At 47.2% G+C, this 14,936-nt stretch overlaps 1 protein-coding gene across 1 annotated transcript in view; it reads right to left on the minus strand.

Moving 5' to 3' along the window:
- agrn (agrin) overlaps positions 1-14,936 on the minus strand; it is a gene marked incomplete at its 5' end in the record, with an annotated part of 200,835 nt that overhangs the window by 101,760 nt on the left and 84,139 nt on the right. The window contains 1 exon segment of the mRNA XM_080853360.1: positions 13,980-14,021. Within this exon segment, the coding sequence (XP_080709486.1) occupies positions 13,980-14,021 (42 nt within the window).

A 14,936-nucleotide genomic window follows, 5' to 3' on the forward strand; every position in this document is an offset into this window, starting at 1 on the left:
TGCCTCTAAAAGTCTAAATCAGCAGTGGAGGCGAGGCGGGCCTGAAATAGCACAGGACGATGGTAAACAACCAAACTCATAAAAGGGACTTCAAGAGGTCATTAAACCGAGACAACTGTTCCTTTTTGCAATCGTGCCGAGTAAAGCTAGGCTTACATATGGCACCCCAGTGAGCCTTTACGTGGGTGGAGGAAGCTCACACACTTGGGGTGGGTGAGGGGCAGCTGGAGAAGGCCTGAGGGTAAGAGCTGGGGAGCTCAGTCCCCTAGGGAATATCGTTCTTCATCTTTCAGCTCCACTCATCATGATGGGCAGCTGGGCCGACGCCAGACAGAGGAGTAGGGTGACATGGAACAATATGACATAGCTGGGTCACATAGACAGGACATCCTTTTGCCCAACTAACCTAGCATTTTGCCATTGCCTGTTGGTGTAAACACATCTGAAAATGGGAAAATTACTCAGACGATGAGATGTCTGATGGCTGCCACAACAGAACAACCTCTATTCCCATGAAGGCAGACAGGAAGTTACGAGGCCATAGCAAACCAAGAAAAACTGGTGACCTTGGCTTGGTAATCGACCTCTATGGGGATTTTGGTTTCACCAGAGAAACTTGATCACTTGCTGAGTTCCACAAAGACTCTCTGATTACATGGTGATCAGGCCACGAACCAAGGCTGCATTCCAAGCCTCAAACAAAACGTTATTTTCTGGATTCTGCAATGCATTATCCAAACATGATCAACATGAAGCCATCTTTTCTTTTTTCTGTATGACTTTTTTTGGAGGACTTTACATGATTTTAATCACCAGTCCCCCTGATTACCTTCCAGAGACAATGCTGACAGCACGCCCGAGCAGATGTTCATAAATGAGAGGGAAACAGCTCTAATATCAGCAATCCTTCATGGTGCAGACAGCTTCAAGGTGTGGATAAAGGCGTGAAGGCTGCTGGAGTGTTTTTGTCTGTTTTGTTTTGGTCCTGTTTTAACGAGGATGCACCAGGAGTCACCGCCGCACAGACAGAATAGCTCAATTCTCTCATTCTTAAACGGCAGCCTAAACTTGAAGCGAAACACATATCCGGGGGGGGGGGGGGGGTCGACCCCAGTGGGCTGAGGGAGGATCTCTTTGGTGGCTACCACAACTCCCCCTGCCGTGTGTCTCTCCCTCTTCGCTTTCACCATAACTTCACCTCTTAATTATTCATCATCCTACCTCACGAACAATCAGGGGTAGGAGAGTGTTCCGTCTCCTCCCAGTGTCAATAATTCATATCTCTAACAACCCACCACTAAATATAACCTCATCAACACACCCATACTTAACGGTGTGTTCGGTGTGGGGGCACAGATGCCTGACGCCAGTTACAGAGAAGAGAAGAAAAAATAAATAAGGAGACAGAGCACATAACTGTATACATAAATCATTTCTTTTTTTTTTCTTCATATAAACCCAACTAGGGGGGAGCTGTTTGGCGCATCTGGTGCTGAATTGAATTGAGAATAAGAGCAGTTATACAGTATGCTGTTTTTCCATCTCACTCTCCCTGCACCTGATTTGGTTTGCTAATGCAAGCCTGGAACTGGGCAGGGAAAAAAAATAATGGGAAAAAAAAGGGCTGAGTTTTACAGCAGGCGCAGCGTAACAGTATGACAGCCCCTCTCACGCTCCTTGTTATTAAAAGGGCGGTGCTTCCTGTTCCCTTCCCGTCGTCATCCTGGGGCAGTTGAGCATATGGCGATGCTAACATATAATCCCCGTCCCTGGGCGTGAGCCACAGGCTAGGGTTGCGCACCATCGCCATAATGTCAAGGGGAAGCAGAAACAGCTCCGCGTGGGCTTATAAAATAAAGCAAAGCGTGCCATCAGCGCCATCTTGGGCGCCGTACATCGGTCAGGCTAATGTGGCGCAGGGGTGGAATCCAGTCCCACCGAGGCATATGTTAGCGTGGCAGAAAAACGGGTTGAAGCCATTGCCAGCGTTTGGCGAGGGTTCTCTCTCTCTGTCCTCCTTTGGCACCCGCCAGCGAGGAAATGAGCCTGACTGCTAGAGGTGGTGGTGTGCAAACAAACTCGGCGCGGCAGCCATGAGTGTCAAACCAGGGAAGAAAAACAAAAAAAAATAAAACAAAAAAAACAAACACTTTCTTTGCATATGCTTCTGTGACACATAGAGCAGTGTTTGTGTTTTGGAGCAGGGAAGCCAGAGAGCCACACAGACCAGGGAGAGAGAGGGAGGTGAAGTGGAGCAGGTCCTGTGTGTAGTTGCATGTTTGCGCCTGTGTGTTTAAGGTGGTATTGTTATGTATACTTGTGCTTGACTGTGTGTGTGTGTGTGTGTGTGTGTGTGTGTGTGTGTGTGTGTGTGTGTGTGTGTATGTGTGTGTGTGTGTGTGTCTAACGGTCAGGATGATGAGAGAGGGCACAGCACCTGAGGCCAGATCCCTATTTCATATCTCAACCTCAGCAGGGAGGCCAACATGGCCAATATCAAAGTGTGCCAGGTTGCAGTGGAGCTATCTGCTTACACGCACTGCTTGTTTCTCATCTCGGCCCCTACTCTTGATGTTGCTTTTCTGTGTGTGTGTGGGTGTGTGTGTGTTCGTGTGTGTGTGTGTGTGTGTGTGTGTGTATGTGTGTGTGTGTGCGTGCGCATGTGTATTTGGAAGCAAGTGTTTGTCTGGGTGTGCTGGCGAGTGTGTGGTGGATGACCCGTAGCCATGATTCTTTCAGGTACAGCAAACCAAATAGAAATCTGGTGACACTGAAGATCTTTCAAATCAACTGACCCTTTAAATTCATCTGACAACATTTCCCGGTAATCCTATAAACCCGCAGAGCCTGAAGGACTGAGCTCTGAAGCCCGGCGGATTGAAAAGTAACGGCGCATTGCCCTTAAAAGATGCCTGTGAGCTCCAGCAGGCAGTGAAATGCCTCCAAAAAACAACCGCGCAACTTTTTTTGCGCTTTGCTAGCTGCGTTACGAGGGGGATGAAAAATGCATGAAACATTGTTCTGACAACGATGGTGCACACCACAGGCTTTAAATGTGCCTAATTGCACAATTATGTGACTAGCAAGCCCCCCACACCTGGGGACAGTCTAGCAAATTCGCACCGCCATCTATTTTGCCTGCGCCACGTACGAGCAGGCCGGCTTCTCATTTCCGGCGAGTAGTCATGGTTATGCCTGCGAATGACTACACAAAAGCAGAGGATGAATAGCTCTTCAAGTGCACTCCAATTCTACATCTGCAGAAGCAGAAACAGAGACTGAGGCAGATTTTAAAAGTAAGAGAAAAATAAATGAAAATAAAAACAGAACCCCTAGTAGCTGAGAGCCTGTTGTCAGAGGTTGTTAAAGGTAAGCCTGCATTGCTTTGGCAGAGTTGGCGCAGCTTCTCGAGATCGTTATTGCATCATATGTGGACAAGCTTCTGATGTGATTCATTCTCATTCATGGCAGGAAACAGAGGTGCTCGCTCTCCATATAGTGAGTGTGTGTGTGTGTGTGTGTGTGTTTGTTTAGTAGGTTTGAGCTGAAATGAAACATGCACAAATGTGTTAAATGAAGCGGACGGGCCACGCATGCAGAACAACTAAATGGAGATCAAGAGAATGATTAACGCTATAGATTTTTGTATGGGTCATGACTGGGTTTATTGATCCTCTGTTACAAGCAAAGCTACAGCTATTGAAAGCTGCTTTCGCTTGGCTGTTGTTTTGTTTTTTTCTCCAGTGGCATTCTAGGGAGTTATATGTTCATTGAGTGTCAATGCAGGAGATGACCCCGGTGTGTTTGTGTGTGTGTGTGTGTGGGTGTGTTCATGTGCGCTCGGCTGCACCAAGCCTTGATAAGCTGACAGCTCGACTAAAAAACACCCTTGCACCTCCCAGACCACTATTGCAGCCCTCACTTACAACAACACACACACACACACACGCACACACACACACACACACACACAAACACACACACACACACATTTAAATAATTTATTTGAATCCACCAATATTCTGTACAGAAAGGATTCAAACATTTCTCAGAGGATGAATACAGCTTAGTGACTCATGGGCACTCATTGGCCTACACCAAACAGCAAGACTGCCTATAGCAGCTGATACAGAGCAGAACTTTGCTAGTTGTTTAGATTGTCTCTCACTAAGTCCTGCCAGTCAGAGCCCACTGACCGAAAGCTTACGGACATGCCCCAGACTTCCAAATATCAATACTACCAGCTTATGTATAGCATGTATAGCCTAGGTCTCTCATCTTAGCAACAATGGGCTGGTACTTGGACAACTTGTCAAGGAAGGCTATGTCCATATAGATATACACACACACACACACACACACACACACACACACACACACACACACACACACACACACACACACACACACACACACAAACACACACACACACACACACACAAACGGTATGGTTATGCCCTGCTACATCACCCTCACATCACTAGCATTTGCTCACAATCCTGAGACACACACACACACACACACACACAAACACACACACACACATAGATATATATATACATATACACACAAAAGCACTACCAGACATCTTCACATCCCCAGCATATCCTCAAGTCCAGAACGCACTTCCAACCACATGGCCACCATCAAAGGGGTAGTTTGCTTTATATACCTTTAATTGTTTACTTCTCAGCAGAATCACCACAGAAACAGCCCAAACAAACACACAAGCACACAAAGCCAACACAGTCCTGTTCCTGCCTATTAAACACCACTGAAGGATTCAAAGAAAATAAGAAGATCCTATCTGGGGAGAGGAATAATCTGAACAAAGACGCAGACAAAAAGAGGGAGAGGGGGAGAGAATTCAGAAGACAGATGGATCCAAGTTGAGAGTGAAGATTGTTTTGAAAGGCAGAAGCATAGCCTTGCATAGAATAACAGAATGTGGAGCGGGCTTCCCATCTGTGCACGTCCAAGCTTGGAAGTGAGTGAAACAACCACCACGCCCTTCTCAACAGGATCCCACACACACACACACACACACACACACACACACACACACACACACACACACACACACACACACACACACACACACACACACCACACTAAAGAGTGTGCCTGAAATATGGATCTGTGTGTGCTCTTGACGAGGAGCCCAGCCCGGCCCAGCCGAAGTGAGCCGAGCCACGGTGGGGGAGCTCACATGGGCTGCCCGCTCCACCACCCAAAGCTCCGGCGTCCTGGCTGCCTGGCTGGCATCCATGCAAACGGTTTAAAAATACCCTCACTGTGGTGTGTGCATCAGTCACTTAAAGCCACTGCCTGGGAGCTGAGAGCCCGCTGGCCACTTCATGGCTCCCTCAGCACTGAGCTAAAAGGAGCCGCGCCGTCTGTGTGGTTCACACACACACACACACACACACACACACACACACACACACACACACACACACACTCACACACACACACACACTCGCCTCATAAACACACACCCACACAGACACGCTCGCTTGATGCACGTAAACGCGGCGGTGGGCTTGGCTGCAGAGCTGCGTGGGTGAGGAGAGTTCAGGTTGAACTAATTGCTGGGAATTAGGCCTCCAGATTTCATCCACACATGGCGAGGTGGCGAGGGGCGTCGGTCAGATGGACGCCCATCGGAGGAGCAGCGCGCCCCGGGGTCCAGGCCCCCCCCCAACCCCCCACCCCCCTTTAGGACATGCTGCAAGGCGGCTCTGGGGGCGACAGCTGGAAGAGATCACCCCTCCGCTCCGCCAAGGCATTTTCACGCCTAATGCTTTTCAGATGTGCATGGCTGGGATGATGGCGGGAGCAGGAAACGTGAGAGAGACTGGGACGATAGATGCAACACAAGTGGAGTTATATCACAGAGCTTTGTGTTGAGCACTCTTAACTCTCCCTTCACCCTGCTTCGGGCCCACCGGCCTATTTCACACCGGCTATCGTGACTCGTACGAGTGTAGCCGTGGCTAGTATGGTATCGACAACAAAAAACTTCAGAGACTCGCTGAAGAGCTGACCCCCCGAGTGTGCTGTCATTTACAGGGCCCCCGGCATGACAAACAGTGTCATAAAAAACGGGCCCTACGTGCTGAGGCCTCCTCTTCCCCCCGACGGCCACATAAACATCTCCCGCCCGCCGAACAAAAAAAGGGAGGACGGCTTTTCTCCAGGGCAGGTAGAGGGCGAATCCTCGACTTGGAGGCGAGACACACCGGAGGAGCGTGTTAAGATTCCTTCCCCGCATCTCGTCCGCCACTGCAGCTGCTTGGCGGGCTCTTTCTCTGACACCCACAATCGCTTTCATTATGCAAATGCTCTCGACGCGCGGGTTTACCGCGCCAAGGCATCTGCATACAAAACAGCCTCTATTTGTTCCCTTTCAATTAGACCATGCAAGGTATATCATTTCATGGAGGGGAAAAGGGAGGTGGGGAGAGCGATAGCAGAGGGGGAGAAGGAAATAGAGCGAGCCGGGGTCCGAACACATCCAGCTGCTCGCCACCACCCACTGCCGCCGCCGCCGACACCACTCGCCTCTTCCCATCTCCAGATCTGATAATAAAGCCACTCCCTCATTTCCGCCTGGCACCTCTTCCTTGAGCGCGCCTCCATTCAGCCGCCCAACTACCCACCAACCCATCCAGTGCAGATCTCATTAAAACAGGGAGAGATATCCTGCATATCAGCATGCATCGTGCCTCCGCCGCCAGCCTTCTTGAGGAGAGTGTGGGGTAGTTAGTATGCATATATTGTCCACACATGCACACATATTAAGGCGCTGTGCAACACAGACATGAACACAAGCATCACCAATCTAGCCACAATGTCTCAGGGGGAGCCGCCGTCTCGTGGCCTTCTGTCTGTGTCTGTGTCTGACGGGGGCCCGGCCATTCGGGAGAGAGGCTGTCAATAGAGCCCTGGCTCGGCGCCTTGTCCCCCAGCAGCCTGAGCACCTTGTCATAATTGCGTGCAGCAGTGCGAGCCGTCCATGTCAAACAAGCCATTAAGGGAGGAAGTCGGGGAAACTACTGTATACAAATGAGATTAGGAGGAACATGGGGGGGTGTCCACCAGCAGACACCGGGACAGCAGCACAACGCCGCTCACTCTCTCACTAGCTCCACCACCCCCCTACCCCTCTCTTTCTTCTCCCCCACTTCTCTTATTTCTCTCTCTCTCTCTCTCTGTCTCTTTCCTGGCTCCTGCACATGCTCTATTACCGTGCCGACGCTCTCTCACAGACGGCGAGAGAGCCCAGTTCCATCCGATGCAGAGGGGCAAACATAATCATTCTACCCTGTAGGATTCGCTTAGAACACGCATAGAGAGGAGGACAGGGAAAGAGACCGTTTCGGAGGGGGGCTTAGAGGGGTAGATTTATGGCTTCCTGGGCCCCCCCCTCGCCGGGCCACTCCATCATCCACTGCACAGGCTAACGGCGCCACTGCTGGGGTATTGGAATAGCATTACAAAGCAGTTTCACCTTACTGTAACATTAGACAGGCCGGGGGGGGGGGGGGGGGGGTATCTGGGGCACAAGGACCTCCCTATTGCATCCAACTCATAGGAAAGAGAGCAGAGGAATTCCCTCTTAGAGATTCCACTCACGCAACTGAAAACACACACAAACACGCGGACACACACACACAGAGCCTGAGAAAAAAAAAACATTTAGCTGTCTGATTCGAGCAGATGGATTAAAACTATGTGCAACATAACAGCGATAAAGCACATCTGCAAGAGATTCAGATTTCAGAGATTTTTGATGCAATCAGTGTTAACTTTATCTCCCTCCTAGTAAGCATAATTTCATTTCCTCATTATGTTTCACCTTGGCAAGCTCTGTAGATACAGCAAGTCCAATGATTCCACATTAAAAGGCAAGGAGTGGGTATATATGCACGCAATTACTTTCAATTGAACAGGCTGAAACATGTATGTGGAAAAAATAAACATCATTGCTTAATGGTTCATTTGTGAGGTGAGATCAAAACTAACACCTTGCATCCATAAAAAAAGTGAGTCTTTATGCAGAGAAAAAGAATCGTTATTCTCCTCTACACTGACAGGATGACAGCCAAGGAAAAAGAGCTAGCCTATAACAGCAATAACCTTTATACCAACACAGAGCGATATTTCACTAACTGAATGGCAGGTCTACACATTAATTACATGCCGCGCAACGGGGTGAGAAAATGCTTGGCATCTTCCAGCTTCCTTTCTCCCTAATGTATTTCCCTGCGTCTAAAAAATTGCATTCAACATTCCATCACCTTCTGGAACACATTACTGCCATGCATCATAATTATCAGCATAAAAAAAAAAAAACAGGCTCGAAAGAACTGCTGTATTTTTTTCCACCCTCTGCACTCGCATTTCTTCTGATACCTGCAGACAGGGTCCAAAGCTACACTGTGCCTGGCCACCTTTACACCTGCCCAGTTAATATCGCATGTCAGGTGCGGGGTGGGCTTGACAGCCGTGGGTTTGTGGCAGCTCAAACACCACACCAATCCAGGGCTGTGTAACACCATGTACCACGCAGCTGCTTTGGAAAGTATTAGGACACTTCCAGTGTTTTCAATGCATTTATGGTTAACAATGGATTAGATGTACTTTTAACCAGAAGTCTGCGAGCTTCTTCAAATCCAAAATGACACATTTACATAAGTATTCAGACCCTTTGCTGTGCATCTCTTGTTAGTTTTGACTGTCCCTAAGATCTCTCCGGGACTTCTCAGACGGCATTTACCGTTTACCATTTTCCACAAATAAATTAATTGGGCGTGATTTTACAAAGGCAAAGCCCTATGCATGTAAGGGTGCACAATTGCCATTGGAGTCCAAGGAATTCTATATGAAAATAAGAGAGACAATTAAACTATGGTAATGTATACATCAGGTAAAGGTAAAAAAAAAAAACAGGTTCCCAAAACCACTGTGGCCCTGAGAGACCAGGAAGTCAGGAGCCAGAACTAACAGGCCGTCCAGTTAAACTTGTTAGCCCTATAAAGAAGGACCTTGGTTTGTTTTGACATGGCTACAGCAGTTCACTGCAGAGATGGGAGAACTCGCAGGAGGAGCAACCATCTCAGAAGTGCTCCATCAATCAAACCCTTACGTAAGACAGTCTAAATAAAAGCTTTTCCTGAGCAAAAGATGTATGGCAGCTGGCCTGGCAATGAGCAAACAACTCTTGAAAAACTCTGAAAAATGTCTGAACATTGAACTCTTGGGGCAAACTTCAAAGGCCTATGTCTATCAAAAAACAGGCATGACGAGTCATCTGGCTAAAACCATCACTGCAGTAAAGTATGGCAGTGACAGCATCATGGGTTATTAGTATGCTTAGACTGATGGCATTATTGTTATTCATTTACACAAATGGTAAATGGTCTACAACAAAATAAAGGGCTCTTAATGTTTTATGCACCAACTTTGAGACAGGGAATATAAATTGTTCTTAATGCATCAACCCAAGTCTTTTTTGGATCAGAAGGCTTGCAATGGTTTCACTCCTTCCGTGTGTCAACACTTCACTCATTTGAGTGTCAGCTCTGAGACTTTCTCCCCCTTTTCTCAGGAACAAATCGTTTCATTGTTGCATCCGCGCCAATTTCGCTTGTATTTCCCTTTTGACCTATATTCTCAATCACCCACTTTCTCTCAAATCAATATCTTTCACCATGCTGCGAGGCTTGCTGCCTGCAGTGTCATCGTAGTGACAGCTTAGACAGGAAAGTGTCAAAGACATCAAGATTTTTTTTCTTGTCTTGTTTCTTTGTTTTCTTATTCCGTTACTTCTTTTCCGGAATGATCCAAAGACAGCGGTTTGCTATGTTGCTTACGCAAGCATATGCTGAGTCTACAGTACCTAACTAAAAAAAGTCAAGCTTTCTGTCGGCACCCAATGAGCAACTTATTTTTTGGCATGCGTTTGGATACGCACCTTACCTGTGCTGGGGGGCCAATAAACCTTTGTCCAAGTAATGTCAAACACTACAGACAACTTGGGCTAAGTTTCTGCTTAAAGGGGGATGGGGAGTGACAGGAGAGGCTCATTTTTAGCTTTTCAGCTTTTGTTAATTCCTCAGATTAGAGCTACCTTTGATATCTTGATATGCGACATCCTCAGCATGGGATAAAGATGAGGTAGATTTTGTGGGGGTCTCCTTTGTGTGAAATCAGTGACATGAAAAGATTTAATTAAGATACGAGACTGCTAATAATTAATTCTGCTCTCCTCTCAGACTTGAGTTGCACTGTCAAGAACGCCACAGCAATTTATTCAGCCACTGCGGCATGAATTACAGATGCTCTTATTTGTAATTTGTTTTTTTTTGTTATTTGTTAAAGTCTGTTTGGGGGTGGTGAGTTTTCAAACTGAAACGCAGAGAAGTTTTTTTGGCAGGATCACTGAGACGTGTACTGGAAAAAGCGAGTCCAAAGCTCGAATCCCAACAACAGCAACCCAAGTCCTAGATCAAAATACATTTCAATTCAAATCATCTTTTTTTTGTGTGTGTGTTCAGGTATGCCGGAGGCCCAGGGGAACACTCACAGTGACAAATGCCAAGCCGCAGGCTGGAGGAACCCAGTGCAGTCATTATCATGTGTGCAGATGTGTGGGAGTGAGTGCCGAGGAGGAGGAGGAGGAGGAGGAGGAGGAGGAGGAGGAGGAGGAGGCCTCAGAGCGAGAGCTCGAGTTTCCCAACCCAATTCTTCTCCCGTCCATGTGGCCTCATTTGAGGATAATGCTGACAATGATGGGTGACCTACAGCCACAAGGAGTTTTTGTCTCCCTTTTTTAACTTGTCAATCACCCTCCTGTCAAACTTACTACATGCAAACCTCAGTTAGACAACCAAGTTTGTTTTAGGTTGCCAAATCAAAATTAGCCTGTGAGGATTCGGTTTAAGTGTGAATGAAAGCATGCATATCTGTTTTCCTATTCCCTGTACTGACATCAAAATGGATCCACCACAACTGGCATGCAAGCTGTGGAGTGAATTATTAATCGATGAACGTAGCTGCTGTCATCCGCCAGAGGCACGGAAGAGGAGAGGAGAGAAGAGACGAGAGAATAGAAAAGAAGGATCCATCTTCTGCCTCCAAGGCAACACAGATGAGATATGGAACCTGAGCTGCAGGTGGATGCTTTGTGGCTGGCTTCGGTCCAGGCAGAGTCTGCCGCCAACCACACAGTTGGTGGTTCCCGTCAATTGGACAGTTACTGGTAACCACCCTTCATCTCCGGAGTAAAGAGTGTCTTGGAATGTGCAGTCCAACTCAACAACACTGGTGTTAATTACAGCCTACTTCCAGAGCGAGAACAAACACGCTCAGATAACTGCTTTTGAGTCCATACCAGATTTGCATTTGGCAAGATCAAATAAGTGTGAGATAATTATATAGAAACATTTGTCAGATTTAGTTTTTGTATTCTTCTGTTATCCTTAATAAATGGATAATTAAGACCCTAGAGTACTGCCAAGTTTTCATCAGTGGATAACCTTCATCAACAAGTATTCTTTTTCAAAGTTTTAAAAATCTGGTAGTTTTCTATCTAACTTGTTTTCCATGGCAACTGTGAGATTATCTCGAAAGGACAGGCTGCAATAACCGTGGACAGTACAGCCCTCCACTTGTGGGGTGTTAGAGGAGCTAATTAGGGGGTGCTTTGTTACTTTGTCAGGTTTCACTTGGTGATTAACTGGCTTATTGGGTAGGATTTTGGTTGCTAATTGCAGTAGCTCATACCAAAACATGCCTCTGTTTGAGAGAGAGCTTCAAGCTATTCACTTCAACATTCGATTAAAAAACATACTCTCAAACGCTTTCTTTTAGATGTCTTTGGACGCTGTTTACATTCTAGAAGTCCTTCCCTCTCAAAGGGAAATCTTCCAGAATTGTACTTTTTGTTCCTGTTTTCTGAGGCATTTTTTTCTTTAAATTCAAGACTGTGATTTGGTGTAATTAATATGTGGGTGAAGCTGTGTGGGTGCGCCATTGTGTCCTTGCGAGAGGACATGTTCAGTGGAGTGTGCCTTCTCTATCTGGCTAATTTTCCTAATGGCAAAGCAAGCCCTTTGTGTAAGACCGTCCCAGTCATGTAACACATTTATATGACACTGAGTGATAGGGGCTTGTATCTGGGCTATCTTTAATTGGCACACTGATCTCCCCAGCTCACAGTAGCCCCAACAACACCATCCCTGCAGGGGAAAGGAGTGTGCACTGTGTGCATTGCTCCTCTGTGGCTGTGAGCGTGTGTGTGTGAGTGTGTATGTGAGTGTGTATGTGAGTGTGTGTGTGTGTGTGTGTGTGTATGTGTGGCATATAAAGAGCACAAGCCACCCTCTGAACTGCCACCCAACTATCGGAAATGTAATTAAGCCCCAGCTGCAGCTCTTCTTTAATGGGCAGGCCGGCGCGAAAACAAGCGGTGCCCTTTGGCTGGCACAACTTCTATATATTGAAAGTGAGCAGCGCGATCAATAGGCCCACACTTTCGCCCGACATCAAGGGAGGAATAAGCGACATCGCAGCCATTCTTTTCTTTCATGATGTAGGCCTCCTTTTGTCAATCGTCCTTGCCACTTTTGGATGTATATGTGCTGCCTTAATGTAAAAATACATTTGACAATACATTTGATTGTCAGAACAATCTAGCCTGACATTAAAGATCTATTTTTTCTCTTTTTAAACTGCGTTTACGGTGCCCTGCTTGAAGAGCGAGGCTAAAGCATAAATCTGGTGCGTCTCTCTCTGCTCCTAAGGTTCTGGCACCCAAGTGAGGTTAAGCAACACTTCAATCAAACATAATTACCCAGCATTTTTAGCACGGACATGGTTTGAAGGAGACAATAGTTATTGTTCCACCACTGCGAGACACCCAGTATTTGTTACACAGCTGCTGCAAATGGATGTGTTTTCACACAAGCCTTTTTCTCGTGCCTTTGTAAGACACCAGCCTGGAGAGCAAATGATTGTACAATTACAGGATAGAACCCTCCAAGTGAGGCAGTTTGTTTAGCTGCCAAGGCTCGACTCTCCAATCATTATTAGCATTTCATTTGTTGTTCTCTTCGGAGCCTCCAACTCTGTTTCGGCACACTCTAATAGCAATGGTAAAGGTCTGTTTTTCAGCAGTGCTGAGAAGAGTCCGGCTATACTGTCAGTGACGGGGGTGGGGGGGGGGTCTGGTGGCTAGCAGCGGGCTACCAAGCGGCTTTTCATGTTCCGCGACATAAATATTCATCGCAGCACAAGAAACCAGCTGTTTCCCCCCAATTAAAGCAAGCAGAGATTCCACCATTTGCCAATAAATTGTTGCAGTTTAATTAATGGCACTCGTTTCACGGCTGCCGCCACCCAACAAAAAAGCAAAATAAATATAAAACTATGAAAAGAATGGAAACAAACATGGCGCCAAAGGCAGAGATTTCTATCTGTGAATGAGAGGGTGTAGTCAGAGAGGCTCGATGGACGAACTGAAGCCGAGCTGTTGTCCCTGGCCTAGATACAGCAAAAGCCAGGAGGCTTGGGAGTGTGGTGGGTAGGTGGGTGTGTGTGTGTGGAGGGGGGGAGGGGGGTTACTGTTGGGGAGTAGACCCTTCTCCCAGCTTGCTGTGGGGGAGACAAAACTGGGTTCTGACAAATCAGTTTGTCTAGACATCAAAAACTAGGATCTCCCCATACCTACCCATCCTCTATCTCCTCCCTGCACACCCCAAAACATCACTCCCCCCTCCCCCAGCAAGCTCACAAACACACAACCGAAAAAACACATCAAGCATTGACATGGCATGAAAAATTTCCCCCATCAATTCCTTTCCCTTCTTTATATATTGCGCCTACTTCAAAAGCTTGTGGGAGTAAGATCGTTATCTGTCTGTGTTAAAACGGTCCGGTCAGCGCATCTCCCAGTGAGGGCGAGCAGGACTTACCATCTTGGGGCTGGGGTGCCGGCGTGAAGTGAACAGGTTTGTCTGGAGGAGATAAAAAAAGAGAGGGAGAGAGAAAGAGAGAAAGAAAAAACACATTAGTGAAGTGAAGATCTCAGACTATCCCAGGAGTCAGTGCAGTCATTCCAAAATGTGTGAGTGAGTGTGAATGTGAATATGTGTGTGTGTGTATGTGTGTGTGTGTGTGTGTGTGTGTGTGTGTGTGTCTCTGTTGGGGGCAGACTTATTTGACAGGGGCCCTTGAGGAGCTGAAGGTGGAGGGGTGTGTGAGTATATCAGACAGGGCACAGGAATGAGGGTAATGAGATATCATCTGTCAACTGATGGCAAAATTGTGATCGCAGACTCTGCCTATTTCAGTGAAAGAAAGGGCAGCTAATTGTGCATTCACGCTGAATGTGAATGACTTCTGATACATTCTGTGACGGGGCCCATTACATTGATTTTATATACGGCGCCCGACAAGCATGAATTTTCATGAGACGCAATAAAAGAAGGAGGCGACTGTCAGAGCGAGAAGACGTGCCATGATACTTTAAAATAATGATTTGAAAGTATGTCGTGCCACACTTTGAGGTGCCGCTTGGAGGTGTGTGTGTGTCTGTACATGTGTGTGTGTGTGTCCGTGTGTGTGTGTGTGTGTGTGTGTGTGTGTGTGTGTGTGTGTGTGTGTGTGTGTGTCTGTGTGTGTGTGTATGTGTGTTTGATGAAAAGATAGGAGCGTGGGCCCAGCTGGAGGCTTTTCTTCACATTTCACACAGAGAAGGAAATCAGTAACACTCGCAGCTCGCCTCATACTGCGAGTGTGTGGAGTGCCTCGCCGCACCGGAGCATGTCTCTACGTCCTGACTCTCCTGGAACATGACGCCTCAAATCTCAACCCCTGCGTTCCCTTCCTACACCAGCAAACCCCCCACCACCACACACATCACCAAAACA

The sequence above is a fragment of the Sprattus sprattus genome (assembly GCF_963457725.1).
Source record: "Sprattus sprattus genome assembly, chromosome: 16".
Lineage (NCBI taxonomy): Eukaryota > Metazoa > Chordata > Actinopteri > Clupeiformes > Clupeidae > Sprattus > Sprattus sprattus.